This window comes from Xenopus tropicalis, chromosome 7, assembly GCF_000004195.4.
Source record: "Xenopus tropicalis strain Nigerian chromosome 7, UCB_Xtro_10.0, whole genome shotgun sequence".
NCBI lineage: Eukaryota > Metazoa > Chordata > Amphibia > Anura > Pipidae > Xenopus > Xenopus tropicalis.
This window is the reverse complement of record NC_030683.2, coordinates 125,074,525-125,095,426: the sequence shown is the minus strand read 5'-3', so window position 1 is coordinate 125,095,426 and position 20,902 is coordinate 125,074,525. Positions and strand designations below refer to the sequence as shown.

General features: G+C 32.7%; 1 protein-coding gene across 50 annotated transcripts in view; it reads right to left on the bottom strand.

Annotated features, from left to right (window-relative positions):
• LOC108645188 (putative GPI-anchored protein pfl2) overlaps nt 1-20,902 on the bottom strand; it is a 232,587-nt gene that overhangs the window by 169,920 nt on the left and 41,765 nt on the right. For 43 of the 50 annotated variants that reach the window (XM_031905270.1, XM_031905271.1, XM_031905268.1 and 40 more), the window contains 7 exons: nt 11,951-12,004; nt 10,645-10,698; nt 9,645-9,698; nt 7,645-7,698; nt 1,788-1,841; nt 796-849; nt 272-325 (listed from right to left, as the gene is read on the bottom strand). In XM_031905270.1, the coding sequence (XP_031761130.1) occupies nt 272-325; nt 796-849; nt 1,788-1,841; nt 7,645-7,698; nt 9,645-9,698; nt 10,645-10,698; nt 11,951-12,004 (378 nt within the window). Of the gene's footprint in view, nt 1-271; nt 326-795; nt 850-1,787; nt 1,842-5,647; nt 5,702-7,644; nt 7,699-9,644; nt 9,699-10,644; nt 10,699-11,950; nt 12,005-20,902 lie in introns of all 50 variants that reach the window. The other 7 variants (XM_031905261.1, XM_031905256.1, XM_031905255.1 and 4 more) reach the window with 7 other exon arrangements.

The window sequence follows — 20,902 nt, the reverse complement described above, 5'->3', positions numbered from 1 at the left end:
TTGAAAATAAACATGAAAATGTTATTCTCTCTGAAGTGTAATTTTCTTATTCCTTTAGCTTTTATTGCACAAATTTCTAAAATCCACTAATTAATTTCTAGTTGTTTGAGCCCAAATATTTTTTTACTTCAACTTTAGGGTTTTTATAGTGTGACATGCTCATGGCTAATCTGTAGGGATTCCCCACAGTATCTTATTCCTAATTTTCCTATTTTTGCTTCATATATTGCTCAAGTACAAAGAAGATAAAATATGTCTATAAGATTATTACCAGTGCCGGATGTCCCAGCTGTTGATGTACCGCTTGTCACTGGAGCATTGAGTGCTGAACAAAAAAGAAAAATATAATTACATATATTGCACAAGGACATATGTAAATTAACAATTAGAATATATTAAAAGTGGTATATATTTTTTGTGCGTCATGTTTCCACATTTTGCTAATTTTTTCCATATGTTGAATTTTTCATCAAAGCTAAATGGGACAGATTCGCTCATCTCTACATTTTAAATTTTTAGCTATTTTGAAAATAAACATGAAAATGTTATTCTCCCTGAAGTGCAATTTTGTTACTATTTCAGCATTTATTGCACAAGTTTCTAAAATCCACTAATTGATTTGTAGTCGTTTGAGCCCAGATATTTTTTTACTTCAACTTTAGGGTTTTCATAGTGTGACATGCTCATGGCTAATCTGTAGGGATTCCCCACAGTATCTTAGTCCTAATTTTCCTATTTTTACTTCATATATTGCTCAAGTACAATAAAGATGAAATATAACTATAAGGTTATTACCAGTGCTGGATGTCCCAGCTGTTGATGTAGCACTTGTCACTGAAGCAGTGAGTGCTGAACAAAATAGAAAAATATAATTACATATATTGCACAAGGACATATGTAAATTAACAATTAGAATATATTAAAAGTTCTAAATGTTCCTTGAGTTGCATGTAAAGAGAATTATTGTATCTTTTTAACTTGTATTTGTCTTTAGAGGATTTACAATGTACAACTTTAAGTTCTATCTGGGTCAAAAATTGAATTAATTAAAATAAAATACTAATATTGATAAATTACCCCTTAGGGGCTGATTTATCAAAATTCAAGTTGGCAATTTTTTCACAATTCGAGAAAAAGTACAGCAGAAAATATATTCCGCAAACCCCCAACAAATTCAGAATTTATAATAGTAAAATCAGCAAAAAGTCACCAGAAAACACTCTGCAAGTAAAAGCTAGTAAGTTTGTAGAAAAGCCAACATTTGAGTACTGATAAGCAAAATTTTTCATCAGGCTTGGATTTACATTGAATTTCGCCATAGGCAAGTATATTTTAGAAAATAGGCACAAAAATTTGATGCACAAAATATTTTTTTGACACGAGCAACAAATATTTTTGTGTGTCATGTTTCCATATTTGGCAAATTTTTCACCATATGTTGAAATTTTGTGAATTTTTCATCAAAGCTAAATGGGACAGATTCGTTGATCTCTACATTTGAAGTTTTTAGCCATATTGAAAATAAACATGAAAATGTTATTCTCCCTGAAGTGTAATTTTCTTACTCCTTCAGCATTTATTGCACACATTTCTAAAAATCTGCAAATTGATTTGTAGTCGTTTGAGCCCAGATATTTTTTAACTTCAACTTTAGAGTTTTGATAGTGTGACATGCTCATGGCTAATCTGTAGGGATTCCCCACAGTATCTTATTCCTAATTTTCCTATTTTTACTTCATATATTGCTCAAGTACAATAAAGATGAAATATAACTATAAGGTCATTACCAGTGCTGGATGTCCCAGTTATTGATGTAGCGCTTGTCACTGGAGTAGTGAGTGCTGAACAAAAAAAAAATTTATTACATATATTGCACAAGGACATTTATAAATTAACAATTACAATATATTAAAAGTTCTAAATGTTCCTTGAGTTGCATGTAAAGAGAATTATTGTAGCTTTTTAACTTGTATTTGTCTTTAGAAAGTTTACAATGTACAACTTTAAGTTCTATCTGGGTCATAAAATTGAATTAATTAAAACAAAATACTAATATTGATAAATAATCCTTTTAAGGGCTGATTTATCAAAGTTCAAGTTGGCAATTTTTTTCACAATTCGAGAAAAAGTATGGCGAAAAAATGTATACAAAAATATTCTGCAAACCCCAACAAATTCAGTATTTATTACAGTAAAATCAGCAAAAAGTCACCAGAAAGCCCTCTGCAAGTAAAAGCTAGTAAGTTTGTATAAAAGCCCATATTTGAGTACTGATAAGCAAAATGTTTCATCAGGATTGGATTTACATTGAATTTCACCATGGGCAGGTATTTTTTTGGAAAATGGGCACAAAAATTTGATGCACAAAATTTTTTTTTATACCAGCAAGAAATTTTTTTGTGCGTCGTTTCCACATTTTGCAAATTTTTCGCCATATGTTGAAATTTTGTGAATTTTTCATCAAAGCTAAATGGGACAGATTAGCTGATCTCTACATTTGAAATTTTTAGCCATATTGAAAATAAACATGAAAATGTTATTCTCTCTGAAGTGTAATTTTCTTACTCCTTTAGCTTTTATTACACAAATTTCTAAAATCCACTAATTGGCTTTTAGTCGTTTGAGCCCAGATTTTTTTTTACTTCAACTGTAGGGTTTTGATAGTGTTACATGCTCATGGCTAATCTGTAGGTATTCCCCACAGTATCTTAGTCCTAATTTTCCTACTTTCACTTCATATATTGCTCAAGTACAAAGAAGATAAAATATTTACATGGGGGCAACAAAGACAATGAATTTTAGGAAGGCAAATTTTAGCTCCTTAAGGGCAGCGCTTCAGGGCATAGATTGGGGCATTATGTTTTCTGATAAAAACACAGAGCAGAAATGGTTGTCATTTAAAATGATATTAAATCATTACTGTTCTCAATTTATTCCATTAATAAGAAAAAGTAGAAGTGTTAAGAATCCCCCTATGTGGCTTAACTCTGAGGTAAAGAAGTTAATAGGGAGAAAAAGGAAAGCTTTTAAGAAATATAAGTCAGAGGGGACAGTAGATGCGTTTAATGATTATAAACACTATAACAAGTGTTGTAAAACAGCAATCCGGAAGGCAAAGATAGAAAATGAGGAGCGCATCGCGGCCGAGGCCAAGACTAACCCCAAAAAGTTTTTTAAGTATATTAATAGTAAAAAGATGCAGGTTGAGGGTGTGGCCCCATTGAGTTATAGTAACAATATGGTTACAGCGGATACAGAAAAGGCAGATGTGCTTAACCAGTTCTTTTCTTCTGTGTATACAGTAGAGGAGCCAGTGGGCCAAGTCCCACCCAATAGCTGCACTGTTGCCTCAGCTCCAACTACACAGTGGTTGGCACAGGATATGGTGCTTAAAGGGTTACACACGATAAATGTAAACAAGGCACCTGGGCCAGATGGAATACACCCTCGGGTACTGAGAGAGCTAGGGGCAGAATTGCAGTGGCCCTTGTTTCTGATATTCTCAGACTCTCTTTCATCAGGTATGGTACCTAGGGATTGGAAGAAGGCGAATGTCATTCCCATATTTAAAAAGGGAGTAAGATCTCAGCCTGGCAATTATAGGCCTGTAAGTTTGACATCCGTGGTGGGCAAGTTATTTGAAGGCTTGTTAAGGGATCACATTCAAAATTATGTAGTGGAGAATGGCATTATGAGCAGTAATCAGCATGGCTTTATGAAGGACAGGTCATGTCAGACCAATTTAATTGCTTTTTATGATGAGGTAAGTAAGAAGCTGGACAGTGGGGATGCAGTAGATATCATCTATTTGGATTTTGCGAAAGCATTTGATACTGTTCCCCACAAACGACTGCTTTCTAAGCTAAGGTCTATTGGTCTTAGTGAAGTCGTTTGCACATGGATAGAAAACTGGCTACAGGATCGGGTACAGAGGGTGGTTGTTAATGGTACATTCTCTACTTGGAATAAGGTCCTCAGTGGGGTCCCTCAGGGTTCTGTACTGGGTCCACTTTTGTTTAATTTGTTCATAAATGACTTAGGGGAGGGTATTATGAGTAATGTATCAGTGTTTGCAGATGACACAAAACTCTGCAGACCAGTCAATTCTATCCAGGATGTGACATCCCTGCAGCAGGATCTTGACCAACTGGCAATCTGGGCAGCTAAGTGGCAGATGAGATTTAATGTGGATAAATGTAAGGTCATGCACCTGGGATGTAAAAACATGCAAGCCCCGTATACCCTTAATGGGACTGCACTAGGCAAATCCATAATGGAGAAGGACCTTGGAGTCCTTGTAGATAATAAACTTGGCTGTAGCAAGCAATGCCAGGCAGCAGCTGCAAGGGCAAACAAGGTTTTGAGCTGTATTAAAAGGGGTATAGATTCACGGGAGGAGGGGGTTATTCTTCCCCTTTACAGAGCGCTGGTAAGGCCCCATCTAGAATATGCTGTTCAGTTTTGGTCTCCAGTGCTCAAACGGGACATTACTGAGTTAGAGAGGGTCCAGAGAAGGGCAACTAAGCTGGTAAAGGGTATGGAAAGTTTCAGTTATGAAGAAAGACTGGCCAAGTTGGGTCTGTTTACACTGGAGAAGAGGTGCTTAAGAGGTGACATGATAACTATGTATAAATATATAAAGGGATCATATAATAACCTTTCTAATGTTTTATTTACCAGTAGGTCCTTCCAACGGACACGAGGGCACCCACTCCGTTTAGAAGAAGGGAGGTTCCATTTAAACATTCGGAAAGGATTTTTTACAGTGAGAGCTGTGAGGTTCTGGAATTCCCTCCCCGAATCAGTCGTGCTGGCTGATACATTATATAACTTTAAGAAGGGGCTGGATGGATTCTTAGCAAGTGAGGGAATACAGGGTTATGGGAGATAGCTCTTAGTACTAGTTGATCCAGGGACTGGTCCGATTGCCATCTTGGAGTCAGGAAGGAATTTTTTCCCCTCTGTGGCAAATTAGAGAGGCTTCAGATGGGGTTTTTTGCCTTCCTCTGGATCAACTAGTAGTTGGGCAGGTTATATATAGGCATTATGGTTGAACTTGATGGACGTATGTCTTTTTTCAACCCAACTTACTATGTTACTATGTATGTCTATAAGGTTATTACCAGTGCTGGATGTCCCAGCTGTTGATGTAGCGCTTGTCACTGGAGCAGTGAGTGCTGAACAAAAAAGAAAAATATAATTACATATAATGCAGAAGGACATATGTAAATTAACAATTAGAATATATTAAAAGTGGTATATATTTTTTTTGCCACATGTTTCCAATTTTTTCCATATGTTGAATTTTTATGAATTTTTCATCAATGCTAAATGGGACAGATTCGCTCATCTCTACATTTGAAATTTTTAGCTATTTTGAAAATAAACCTGAAAATGATATTCTCCCTGAAGTGCAATTTTGTTACTATTTCAGCATTTATTGCACAAGTTTCTAAAATCCACTAATTGATTTGTAGTCGTTTGAGCCCAGATAATTTTTTACTTCAACTTTAAGGTTTTAATAGTGTGACATGCTCATGGCTAATCTGTAGGGATTCCCCACAGTATCTTATTCCTAATTTTCCTATTTTTACTTCATATATTGCTCAAGTACAAAGAAGATAAAATATAACTATAAGGTTATTACCAGTGCTGGATGTCCCAGCTGTTGATGTAGCGCTTGTCACTGGAGCAGTGAGTGCTGAACAAAAAAGAAAAATATAATTACATATATTGCACAAGGACATATGTAAATTAACAATTAGAATATATTAAAAGTGCTAAATGTTCCTTGAGTTGCATGTAAAGAGAATTATTGTTTATTTTTAACTTGTATCTGTCTTTAGAAAATTTACAATGTACAACTTTAAGTTCTATCTGGGTCAAAAAATTGAATTAATGAAAACAAAATACTAATATTGATAAATAACCCCTTAAGTGCTGATTTATCAAAATTCAGGTTTGCAAATTTTTTCACAATTCGAGAAAAAGTACGGCGAAAAAAGTATACAAAAATATTCCGCTACCCCCATCAAATTCAGTATTTATTACAGTAAAATCAGCAAAAATCAACAGAAAACACTCTGCAAGTAAAAGCTAGTAAGTTTGTATAAAAGCCCATATTTGAGTACTGATAAGCAAAATTTTTCATCAGGCATGGATTTTCATTGACTTTCGCCATGGCCGGGTTTTTTCGCAAAATGGGCACAAAAATTTGATGTACAAATTTCTTTTTGACACGAGCAACATTTTTTTGTGTGTCATGTTTCACATTTTGCTAATTTTACGAGATATGTTGAATTTTTGTGAATTTTTAATCGAAACTAAATGCGGCAGATTCGCTGATCTCTACATTTGAAATGTTTAGCCATATTGAAAATAAACATGAAAAAGCTATTCTCCCTAAAGTGAAATTTTCTTACTCCTTCAGCATTTATTGCACAAATGTCTAAAATTCACTAATTAATTTCTAGTTGTTTGAGCCCAAATATTTTTTTACTTCAACTTTAGGGTTTTGATAGTGTGACATGCTCATGGCTAATCTGTAGGGATTCCCCACAGTATATTATTCCTAATTTTCCTATTTTTACTTCATATATTGCTCAAGTACAAAGAAGATGAATCATAACTATAAGGTTATTACCAGTGCTGGATGTCCCAGCTATTGATGTAGCGCTTGTCATTGGAGCAGTGAGTGCTGAACAAAAAAGAAAAATATAATTACATACATTGCACAAGGACATATGTAAATTAACAATTAGAATATATTAAAAGAGCTAAATGTTCCTTGAGTTGTATGTAAAGAGAATTATTTTATCTTTTTAACTTGTATCTGTCTTTAGAAAATTTACAATGTACAACTTTAAGTTCTATCTGGGTCGAAAAATTGAATTAATAAAAACAAAATACTAATATTGATAAATAATCCTTTTAAGTGCTGATTTATCAAAATGCAAGTTGGCAATATTTTTCACAATTTGAGAAAAAGTACGGCAAAAAAATATATACAAAAATATTCCGCAAACCCCAACAAATATTTTTATTACAGTAAAATCAGCAAAAAGTCACCAGAAAACACTCTGCAAGTAAAAGCTAGTAAGTTTGTATAAAAGCCAACATTTCAGTACTGATAAGCAAAATTTTTCGTCAGGCTTGGATTTCCATTGACTTTCGCCATGGGCAGGTATTTTTTTGGAAAATGGGCACAAAAATTTGATGCACAAATTTTTTTTTGATACCAGCAAGAAATTTATTTGTGCGTCATGTTTCCACATGTTACAAATTTTTCACCATATCTTGAAATTTTGTGAATTTTTCATCAAATCTAAATGGGACAGATTCGCTGATCTCTACATTTGAAATGTTTAGCCATATTTAAGATAAACATCAAAATTTTATTCACTCTGAAGTGTAATTTTCTTACTCCTTCAGCATTTATTGCACAAATGTCTAAAATCCACTAATTAATTTCTAGTTATTTGAGCCCAAATATTTTTTTACTTCAACTTTAGGGTTTTGATAGTGTGACATGCCCATGGCTAATCTGTAGGGATTCCCCACAGTATCTTAGTCCTAATTTTCCTATTTTTACTTCATATATTGCTCAAGTACAATAAAGATGAAATATAACTATACGGTTATTACCAGTGCTGGATGTCCCAGCTGTTGATGTAGCACTTGTCACTGAAGCAGTGAGTGCTGAACAAAAAAGAAAAATATAATTACATATATTGCACAAGGACATATATATATTAACAATTAGAATATATTTAAAGTTCTAAATGTTCCTCTAGTTGCATGTAAAGAGAATTATTGTATCTTTTTAACTTATATCTGTCTTTAGAGAATTTACAATGTACAACTTTAAGTTCTATCTGGGTAAAAAATTGAATTAATTAAAATAAAATACTAATATTGATAAATAACCCCTTAAGGGCTGATTTATCAAAATTCAAGTTGGCAATTTTTTCACAATTCAAGAAAAAGTACAGCAAAAAATATATACAAAAATATTCCGCAAACCCCCAACAAATTCAGTATTTATAATAGTAAAATCAGCAAAAAGTCACCAGAAAACACTCTGCAAGTAAAAGCTAGTAAGTTTGTATAAAAGCCAACATTTGAGTACTGATAAGCAAAATTTTTCATCAGGCTTGGATTTACATTGAATTTCGCCATAGGCAAGTATTTTTTAGAAAATAGGCACAAAAATTTGATGCACAAAATATTTTTTGACACGAGCAACAAATATTTTTGTGTGTCATGTTTTTACATTTGGCAAATTTTTCGCCATATGTTTAAATTTTGTGAATTTTTCATCAAAGCTAAATGGGACAGATTCGCTGATCTCTACATTTGAAGTTTTTAGCCATATTGAAAATAAACATGAAAATGTTATTCTCCCTGAAGTGTAATTTTCTTACTCCTTCAGCATTTATTGCACACATTTCTAAAATCTGCAAATTGATTTGTAGTCATTTGAGCCCAGATATTTTTTTACTTCAACTTTAGGGTTTTGATAGTGTGACATGCTCATGGCTAATCTGTAGGGATTCCCCACAGTATCTTATTCCTAATTTTCCTATTTTTACTTCATATATTGCTCAAGTACAATAAAGATGAAATATAACTATAAGGTTATTACCAGTGCTGGATGTCCCAGTTATTGATGTAGCGCTTGTCACTGGAGCATTGAGTGCTGAACAAAAAAAAATGTATTACATATATTGCACAAGGACATATGTAAATTAACAATTACAATATATTTAAAGTGCTAAATGTTCCTTGAGTTGCATGTAAAGAGAATTATTGTTTATTTTTAACTTGTATCTGTCTTTAGAAAATTTACAATGTACAACTTTAAGTTCTATCTGGGTCAAAAAATTGAATTAATGAAAACAAAATACTAATATTGATAAATAATCCTTTTAAGGGCTGATTTATCAAAGTTCATGTTGGCAATTTTTTTCACAATTCGAGAAAAAGTATGGGGAAAAAATGTATACAAAAATATTCCGCAAGCCCCCAACAAATTCAGTATTTATTATAGTAAAATCAGCAAAAAGTCACCAGAAAGCACTCTGCAATTAAAAGCTAGTAAGTTTATATAAAAGCCAACATTTGAGTACTGATAAGCAAAATTTTTAATCCGGCTTGGATTTACATTGAATTTTGCCATAGGCAAGTATTTTTTAGAAAATGGGCACAAAATTTGATGCACAAAATATTTTTTGACACGAGCAACAAATATTTTTGTGCGTCATGTTTCCACATTTTGCAAATTTTTCGCCATATGTTTAAATTTTGTGAATTTTTCATCAAAGCTAAATGGGACAGATTCGCTGATCTCTACATTTGAAATTTTTAGCCATATTGAAAATAAACATGAAAATGTTATCCTCTCTGAAGTGTAATTTTCTTACTGCTTCAGCTTTTATTGCACAAATTTCTGCAATCCACTAATTGGTTTTTAGTCGTTTGAGCCCAGATATTTTTTTTACTTCAACTTTAGGGTTTTGATAGTGTGACATGCTCATGGCTAATCTGTAGGGATTCCCCACAGTATCTTAGTCTGAATTTTCCTATTGTTACTTCATATATTGCTCAAGTACAATAAAGATGAAATATAACTATAAGGTTATTACCAGTGCTGGATGTCCCAGCTATTGATGTAGCACTTGTCACTGAAGCAGTGAGTGCTGAACAAAAAAGAAAAATATAATTATATATATTGCACAAGGACATATGTAAATTAACAATTAGAATATATTAAAAGTTCTAAATGTTCCTTGAATTGCATGTAAAGAGAATTATTGTATCTTTTTAACTTATATCTGTCTTTAGAGAATTTACAATGTACAACTTTAAGTTCTATCTGGGTCAAAAATTGAATTAATTAAAATAAAATACTAATATCGATAAATAACCCTTTAAGGGCTGATTTATCAAAATTCAAGTTGGCAATTTTTTCACAATTTGAGAAAAAGTACAGCAAAAAATATATACAAAAATATTCCGCAAACCCCCAACAAATTCAGTATTTATTATAGTAAAATCAGCAAAAAGTCACCAGAAAACACTCTGCAATTAAAAGCTAGTAAGTTTATATAAAAGCCAACATTTGAGTACTGATAAGCAAAATTTTTAATCCGGCTTGGATTTGCATTGAATTTTGCCATAGGCAAGTATTTTTTAGAAAATGGGCACAAAATTTGATGCACAAAATATTTTTTGACACGAGCAACAAATATTTTTGTGTGTCATGTTTCCACATTTTGCAAATTTTTCGCCATATGTTTAAATTTTGTGAATTTTTCATCAAAGCTAAATGGGACAGATTCGCTGATCTCTACATTTGAAATTTTTAGCCATATTGAAAATAAACATGAAAATGTTATCCTCTCTGAAGTGTAATTTTCTTACTGCTTCAGCTTTTATTGCACAAATTTCTACAATCCACTAATTGGTTTTTAGTCGTTTGAGCCCAGATATTTTTTTTACTTCAACTTTAGGGTTTTGATAGTGTGACATGCTCATGGCTAATCTGTAGGGATTCCCCACAGTATATTATTCCTAATTTTCCTTTTTTCACTTTATATATTGCTCAAGTACAAAGAAGATGAAATATAACTATAAGGTTATTACCAGTGCTGGATGTCCCAGCTATTGATGAAGCGCTTGTCACTGGAGCATTGAGTGCTGAACAAAAAAGAAAAATATAATTACATATATTGCACAAGGACATATGTAAATTAACAATTAGAATATATTAAAAGTGCTAAATGTTCCTTGAGTTGCATGTAAAGGGAATTATTGTATCTTTTTAACTTGTATCTGTCTTTAGAAAATTTACAATGTACAACTTTAAGTTCTATCTGGGTCAAAAAATTGAATTAATGAAAACAAAATACTAATATTGATAAATAATCCTTTTAAGTGCTGATTTATCAAAATTCAAGTTGGCAATTTTTTTCACAATTCGAGAAAAAGTACGGCAAGAAAATGTATACAAAAAATATTCTGCAAACCCCAACAAATTCAGTATTTATTACAGTAAAATCAGCAAAAGGTCACCAGAAAGCACTCTGCAATTAAAAGCTAGTAAGTTTGTAGAAAAGCCAACATTTGAGTACTGATAAGCAAAATTTTTCGTCAGGCTTGGATTTCCATTGACTTTCGCCATGGGCAGGTATTTTTTTGGAAAATGGGCACAAAAATTTGATGCACAAAATTTTTTTTGAAACCACCAAGAAATGTATTTGTGTGTCATGTTACGACATGTTACAAATTTTTCGCCATATGTTGAAATTTTGTAAATTTTTCATCAAATCTAAATGGGACAGATTCGCTGATCTCTACATTTGAAATGTTTAGCCATATTTAAGATAAACATGAAAATTTTATTCACAAGTTTGTATAAATGCCCATACTTGATTACTGATAAGCAAAATTTTTCATCAGGCATGGATTTGTATTGACTTTCGCCATGGCCAGATTTTTTCGTAAAATGGGCACAAAAATTTGATGTACAAATTTTTCTTTGACACGAGCAACATTTTTGTGTGTGTCATGTTTCACATTTTGCTAATTTTATGAGATATGTTGAATTTTTGTGAATTTTTTGATCGAAACTAAATGCGGCAGATTCTCTGATCTCTACATTTGAAATGTTTAGCCATATTGAAAATAAACATGAAAAAGTTATTCACTCTGAAGTGTAATTTTCTTACTCCTTCAGCATTTATTGCACAAATGTCTAAAATTCACTAATTAATTTCTAGTTGTTTGAGCCCAAATATTTTTTTACTTCAACTTTAGGGTTTTGATAGTGTGACATGCTCATGGCTAATCTGTACGGATTCCCCACAGTATCTTATTTTTAATTTTCCTATTGTTACTTCATATATTGCTCAAGTACAATAAAGATGAAATATAACTATAAGGTTATTACCAGTGCTGGATGTCCCAGCTGTTGATGTAGCGCTTGTCACTGAAGCAGTGAGTGCTGAACAAAAAAGAAAAATATAATTATATATATTGCACAAGGACATATGTAAATTAACAATTAGAATATATTAAAAGTTCTAAATGTTCCTTGAATTGCATGTAAAGAGAATTATTGTATCTTTTTAACTTGTATTTGTCTTTAGAAAATTTACAATGTACAACTTTAAGTTCTATCTGGGTCAAAAAAAATTGAATTAATAAAAACAAAATACTAATATTGATAAATAATCCTTTTAAGGGCTGATTCTAACAATTAGAATATATTAAAAGTGGTATATATTTTTTGTGCGTCATGTTTCCACATTTTGCTAATTTTTTCCATATGTTGAATTTTTGTGAATTTTTCATCAAAGCTAAATGGGACAGATTCGCTCATCTCTACATTTGAAATTTTTAGCTATTTTGAAAATAAACATGAAAATGTTATTCTCCCTGAAGTGCAATTTTGTTACTATTTCAGCATTTATTGCACAAGTTTCTAAAATCCACTAATTGATTTGTAGTCGTTTGAGCCCAGATATTTTTTTACTTCAACTTTAGGGTTTTCATAGTGTGACATGCTCATGGCTAATCTGTAGGGATTCCCCACAGTATCTTATTCCTAATTTTCCTATTTTTACTTCATATATTGCTCAAGTACAATAAAGTTGAAATATAACTATAAGGTTATTACCAGTGCTGGATGTCCCAGCTGTTGATGTACCGCTTGTCACTGGAGCAGTGAGTGCTGAACAAAAAAGAAAAATATAATTACATATATTGCACAAGGACATATGTAAATTAACAATTAGAATATATTAAAAGTTCTAAATGTTCCTTGAGTTGCATGTAAAGAGAATTATTGTATCTTTTTAACTTGTATTTGTCTTTAGAAAATTTACAATGTACAACTTTAAGTTCTATCTGGGTCGAAAAATTAAATTAATGAAAACAAAATACTAATATTGGCAATTTTTTTCACAATTCGAGAAAAAGTACGGCAAAAAAATATATACAAAAATATTCCGCAAACCCCAACAAATTCAGTATTTATTACAGTAAAATCAGCAAAAAGTCACCAGAAAACACTCTGCAAGGAAAAGCTACTAAGTTTGTATAAAAGTCAACATTTGAGTACTGATAAGCAAAATTTTTTGTCAGGCTTGGATTTCCATTGACTTTCGCCATGGGCAGGTATTGTTTTGGAAAATGGGCAGAAAAATTTGATGCACAAAATTTTTTTTGACACGACAACAAATTTTTGTGTGTGTCATATTTCCATATTTTGCAAATTTTTCACCATATGTTGAAATTTTGTGAATTTTTCAGCAAAGCTAAATGGGACAGATTCGATGATCTCTACATTTGAAATTTTTAGCCATATTTAAAATAAACATGAAAATGTTGTTCTCTCTGTAGCTTAATTTTCTTTTTTTTTATCATTAATTTTTTTATTGTTTCATAGCAGTCAGTTAAACATTTTACGTTACATACATCAGGTTGCATTTTTTTTCTCAATTGCTAACATTTAAGAAATATTGTCATGATGTTACATATTTTAGCTGTGCGTTACATTGCGATCTTTTCTTTTTTTTTTTTTTTGTCCTAGCACAAAGCATTATGTCAGATCTAGCAAGTGAAAATAACAAATTGCTAAATTTTTCAGCAGGCATGGATTTGCTTTGAATTTTGCCATTGGCAGATTTATTTTCACAGAATGGGCACAAAAATTTGATGCACAAAATTATTTTCGCACAAGCAACACATTTTTTTCGTGCCTCAATGTTCTGCATTTTGCAAATTGTTCGCCAAAATACTAATATTGATAAATAATCCTTTTAGGGGTTGATTTATCAATATTCAAGTTGGCAATTTTTTCACAATTCGAGATAAAACAGGGCAAAAAGACCCCCCAAAATTCTACTTTTTAAAAAGTATTCTTTAGACCCCCAAATAGTCAGTATTTATTACAGTAAAAAAGTCACCCAGCAAAAAGTCACCAGAAAAACCCTGTAAGTGAAAGCTAGTGAGTTTGTGTAAGATGTGTCAACATTTAAGAATATCAGACACATTGAAAATGAACAGGAAACTGTTATTCTCCCTAAAGTGTGAGGTTTTTTTTAAAACTTTTTTTATTATTTATTGTACAATTTTGCAAAACCTACTATTTGATTTGCAGCTGTTTGAGCCCAGATATTCTTATTTCAGTCTAGAAATCACAGAAGTAAATCTTGTGAGTTTTAGGGTTCTGATGATCTGACATGTTTGTGGCTAATATGTAGAGATTCCCCACAGTATCATATTCCTAATTTTCTCATTTTCACTTTATATATTGCTCAAGTACAAAGAAAATAAAAGATAAATATAAGGTTATTACCAGTGCCGGATGTCCCAGCTGTTGATGTTTAAATAAAAATACATAAATTGTATAAGAACATATGTAAAGAAGCAATCAAAATTAATAAAAAGTGCTAAATGTTCCTTGAGTTGTCCAACCTAAACAGTGTTATTTTAGCTTTTAATTTTTAAAATGTATATATATTATTTTCATTTAATGTTTTGAAACCATTTGGGTTTCTCATTGGAAAATTGCTATCTGGTTTACTAATCAACAATCAAAAATGTATTCTCATTTAGAGAATGTTTCCTTTTTTTTTGCTTGTTCTACTGAGGCCATCTTTCATTCTGACTATTAAGCCACTGGCACATGTAGCCATTGCTTTGGTATAATGGCATTAAAATAATCTTACCTACTATGAAGAAGACTTTACTATTTACTGCATAATCGGTTTTAATCACAAAATCTTGTTTATATATATATATATAATAACATAACTGCAAGGATGAAACTAAGGGGCCCATTTACTAATGTTCAAATTTTGTTCGTTTTTCCTAGCTGTTTTTTTGCACAAAAAACATGGATTATACTATTTTCTTTAATCCACAAAGAATTTGTGATTTACTAAACAAAATATCCATGAATGAAAAAAAATCCCAAACCTTGTCGATTAAAAGCTGTTGATTTCATGTAAAACACAATAGGAGCTGAACTAAGCAAACTGTAAATGATCTTTCTTTGCTCTGTGGTTTTATTTATTGGCAACACATGAAAATTTGAATGGAAATTATTTTGTGGTACGAGGATTCTTTTCATGCATTTTTCATGATTTGACAACGTTTAAATTTTCAAATTTTCTGCAATTCAAATTTTTCTGCACAAAAACTCCCAAATTCAAATTAAGGTGTCCAACTCAAATGTTTAATTTTTAGTTATTTATATTAAGTGTAAAAATATCTGAAAAACTCAAATATAAAACATCTAAGAACTTGTGATTTCATATAGAAATCAATGGGAGAATGTTTCAGTTCAAGCTTTTCGAGTGTTTTGGATTCATTCCAGAATTTACAGACCCTTTGCTAATGATTCATTCCAGAATTTACAGACCCTTTGCTAATGATAGGTAGAATACAAATTCTATACATTCAAGTTTTTTTTCAAGGTATAATTTGATCAAGTTTTTTATACTTGAACTTTTTTAATAAGCAACTATTCGAGTGTGGAAAAATGTATTCAAACTAAAGATCTGAAGAGGTTTTTGAAAACTTGAATAAACTCATTTTCTTTAAAACCAGGAATGCCAAATTATTTATTAAAAGATCCAAACAGAAAAAGCATGAATGAAAAAATGCAAAAAAAGATTCCACGTAAACCAGAAAACCAACGAAAAAATTGTTTTCGTAAAAATCTTTGTGCGCTTTCAAATGAACAAAAACCATAAAAACCTCTAAAACCACGAAGCAAAGAAACATCATTACAATTTGCCTACTTCAGCTTCCATTGACTTCTTCACAAATTTTTCATTGATTTTTTTTTGCACGAAAAAACAAGATACATGGAATTGAATGAAACCTGAACATTAGTAATGGGCCCTATAAATAAAATAGCGCCTAAGATAAAAAGTTGCATTAGTTTTTTAGGCGCTTGCATTTTTCTTCTCTACTTTGAATTTTGATAAATAGCCTTCTTACTGTTATGTAATGAAATATGCAGACTAACATATTTTGTAACATATATTTAGTAGTAATTATTCATTCATCATGTCCAATATTGGGGCAGATTTATCAAGGTGTGAAATTAGAGCCACAGTAAAATTCCTCCACTTTTTATTTCTATTCATCCTTTGAGTTGTATTTATCAACGATATCACCTTGCACCTAAAGAGAATTATTTTAACTTTTTAACTTGTATCCGTCTTTGGCAAATTTAAAATGTACAACTTCAAGGACATATGTAAATAAACAATTGAAATGTATTAAAAGTACTTAAAGAGACAACTTAAAGAGCTATCTGGGTCAAAAACTTGAATTAAGGGAAAAAATATACTAACATTGATAAATTATTGTCTTAAGGGCTGATTTATCTAAATTCAACTTTCCAGTTTTTTAACAATTCGAAAAAAATTATGGCAAAAAAACCCAAGAATATAAACAAAAATATTCTTCAGACCCCAAAGTCAGTATTTATTACGGTAATACAAGGAAAAAGTCACCAGAAGAAACTGTGCAAGTAAAAGCTAGCGATTTGTATAAAAGTCAACTATTGAGATTTTCAGCCATATTGAAAATAAACATAAAATACTATTCTCCCTGAAATGCAATTTTTTACTTTACTATTTATGGCACAATTTTCTAAAATCTACTACTTTCAAGCACAACTGTCACTTTCATGTCACTGCACCAAAGCACCTGATTCTTCTTTGCAGACACCAATGATTTGCTGCCTTTGAGCCCAGATATTCGGGGAATCAGGGCAGTAAATCCTGTGAGCTTTAGGGTTCTGATGCTCTGACAGGCTTGTGGCTAATCTGTAGGGATTCCCCACAGAATCTTATTCCCACCTTATTGTCACTTTATATATCGCTCAAGTACAAAATAAATATAAGGTTATTACCGGTGCTGGATGTCCCCGCTGCTGACGTACCGCTTGTCACTGGAGCAGTGGTTTCTGATCATAAAATAAAAAAACTGTTATTACTTGCTGTAAATTCCACAGGGACAAACATAACTAAAATGTAGTTGAAGTGCACACTGCTATTTGGGTTTTCATTCCGAAAGAGAATTATTTTAGCTTTTTAATTCATATTTGTTATATTTATTTTAGGTTTCTGGAATTATTTGAGTTGTAACGTGACTTTCAGTCAATGCTGGTTTTGCAGTACCTTATAATAACCCTTTAGCAGGGAAGGCCTGTGCCCCCAAAGATGCCCCCAGTAGCCCCATTTTCTTTTCTGCTGATCGTCTTTGCCGCTGTCACTCTGCACTCTTACAAATGTCATTCTTTTTGCCACTTTACATTTTATTACCAGTTTTAATAATTAGATTATTTCTGAAAAGCAGGATTTGCAGCGAATTTCCACATTTCGCATTGGCGAATTGTTTCGGAAGACTTCTGTGAATATTTGCCATGAAAAAAATTTGTTGTGAGTAAGAAAAACATCAAAATAGGCATTGTCGCATAAACTAAAAATGTGCATGACAGTAAAGTTGTGCAACACCCTCGTTTTGTAAATTTTCCCCCTTTTCGCGAATGTTTCTGTAGTTTCGCTAATTTTTCACCGAAGCGAAACAGGACAGATTCACTCATCACTAAGCCTAAACCCTAATAAAGATACACACAACTTCTTGCTTGGAAGGCAACAGGTAAGCGTTCAACTTGGATCATGAAACCAACCAGGCCAGAGGATTGGGAAAGTAACAGACCACTGAAGTCACATATTTGCTCATGTGTTTGCACAAATGATGGCTTTGGAGAACTGTTACCCCACTAAATTTGATCGATCCTATTTTTTGAGTATTAAATCCTGCCTCTAGATTGTGCTAGAATGCAAAAACTTGCAAGCAAAACACAATAGAAAACGCTGTACCATACACCAGTGTTCTTTCATGAACAAATTTTAAACGGTTTAAATGTAATTTGTAAATATAATTGCTACTCTTTGCACTTTGATTCCTAAAATAATATAAGGAAGTCAGTAGAAGTGACTAGATTATAGCCCAGTAGGGGGAATGGAAGTCTGTTACTAGCGAGCCTGATTGGTGCAGATTATAAATGTCAAATCAGTAAGCTGGGATCAAGTACAGGTACTGTTTTATTATTACAGAGAAAAGGGAATCATTTAACCATGAAATAAACCCAATAGGGCTGTTCTGCCCCAATAAGGGGTAATTATATCTTAGTTGGGATCAAGTACAGGTACTGTTTTATTATTACAGAGAAAAGGGAATCATTTAACCATTAAATAAACCCAATAGGGCCGTTCTGCCCCCAATAAGGGGTAATTATATCTTAGTTGGGATCAAGTACAGGTACTGTTTTATTATTACAGAGAAAATACCTTTATTGATTTGTCATGAAAAAAAATCTTGATCGCAATACAATTGAATGGTTTGAGTCTGTAAAATCCCAAATAGAAAAATCCTCCGCTAATAAAATAGTGTAAGTTTTCAAGATACCCCTCCCATTCACTTCTACAGAACCTTTTGCAGGTTTCTGTTTCAGGATTTAAAAAACTCACATTTACAGATATTAGAATTCATGATTTTTTGATGCATTCTCTTAAATATTTGAGTTTTAAGGGCTGATTTACTAAAATTCATTTTTTTTCTGGCCTTCAAAGTCATACAAACTCGACATGGTATAAATTCGAATTAAACTCGATCATTGTTGTATTTCACGATAATGCTGTTACTGGTTGTATGAAAATTTTGAGTTTCGGTTTTGAAAATCACACATTTTTTGAGCTAGTATTTTTTAAACTTTTTTTCACTTGAAAATGGGTGAAATAGAAAACAATGATAGAATTCACTTCCCCTTGAATATGTGTGAATTGTAAAACAATAATGGGAGTACCATCCCCTTAAAAGTGGGTGAAATAGAAAACAATGAGGGGATTAACTGAAAATGTGTGAAGGACAGACTGTCACTGACTATTTCCTCTACTATTCTATCTTTTTTTGTCAGAAAGAGTTAACTAAACATTAATAAATCATAAATTATTTGAGTTTATTTTGAAAAATAAAGATTTGTTGGCAAAAATTTCCAAAAAACAGATTATTATTACAAAATGAAATTTTCTCAAAATAGTTTGGTAAAAATGCCCCTTAATATTAGTCCTAGGGGCACATTTACTAACCCACGAACGGGCCGAATGCGTCCGATTGCGTTTTTTTCGTAATGATCGGTAATTTTGCGATTTTTTCCGGCGTCTTTACGATTCTTGCATAATAACGCGAGTTTTTCAGCATCTTTACGATTTTTGCGTAAAAACGCGAGTTTTTCGTAGCCATTACGAAAGTTGCGCAAAGTCGCGATTTTTTCGTAGCGTTAAAACTTGCGCGAAACGTCGCGCCTTTTAAGTTTTAACGCTACAAAAAAGGTGCGACTTTACGCGCAAGTGTTAACGCTACGAAAAAATCGCGACTTTGCGCAACTTTCATGATGGCTACGAAAAACTCACGTTTTTACGCAAAAATCGTAAAGACGCCGAAAAAAATCGCAAAAAATACGAAAAAGTCGCAAAATGTTCGTTTCCAATCGGAATTTTTCCAATTCGGATTCGAAATCGTGTCTTAGTAAATCAGCCCCCTAGTGTGTGGTCTATGCGCTTTCAGTTGTAAGTGCCATCTGTAATCTGTTTTATAGTAATTAAAATAAATTAAAAACTCAAATACCATATGTTGCGGCTGCTCCTTGTAACCCAATGTGAGCTGAAAAGGAAATGGAAGAGAAAGAAAGGAACAAAAATATGAGTGAATCTGAGATTTTGAATGCATCCTATTCGTCACTCCTACCAGGGCCATATTTATATAGGGTATTTATACAGGGCCCATGCCTAGGCCGGCAGCATTAGGGGGGGGACCCTCGGGTGCCTATATCCTGGATTTGGTACGGGATTTGGCCAAGATTTGGGCTTTTTCAGCAGGATTTAGATTTGGCTGAATCTATGCCTCTGTCCGAACTGAATTCGAATTCTTACAATCATTTTGTCACACAAACACGGTAGTTGAACTTTTTTCGCCTTTTTCTATTTTACCTTTATTATGCATATACAAATTGGGATCCGGTGTTCGACCAAATCCTAAAATAGTGGATACGGTGCATACCTATATATAGATCCCCAGCCACCGCTAGAGACTTTCAGTGGATCACGTGGCAGAGCTGGAGGGTGGGCAGATGTGATGTCAATTGCACAGGAAGTGATGTCATGCATAAATGGAAGTGACATCATGTGCACAACTGCGCATGATGTCACTTCTGTTAACTGGGGGTGAGATACAGTAGCAGCACTGTTTACAGAGCCATGAATGAAGAAAATCAAACACAATAAAGACAGAAAGTTATTTTATCATCTTTTTCTTTTTTGCCAATGCACAGTATACGTAATAAAACCTGGTGCTGCAAATGCCATTCTTTCTAAGCAAAATCTTTGTTTTCTGAACCATAGTGAATCTCCTTAATGGCGTATGGGGTGCAGGCTATAGAAATTTAAGGGCTACAGCACAAATTATGAGACTGTGTAAAAATCAGGGGGCACGTCTATATCAAACAGCTCAACCAAACTTCACTCAGCTATTCCAGGACTACAAATCCCAGAACAATTTAACATATAACATTCTAAATGCAAAAGAAGTGACCAATGAGAATGCTGATTCCCAGCACTGTGTCAGGCCCCTTGCTGGTACCTTACATATAGAGATAATGATGGCATTTTTCCCGTCATTATATGGCACAGGAATCAGACATGGGGATAAAGGGACAGACTTGTTCAGTGCTGGGAAACTGTGCTTATTGCTCCCAACTCCAATTGCAGGAACAGAGAACAGGGAGCCGGATTTACTCACATCAGCTGGGATTCTC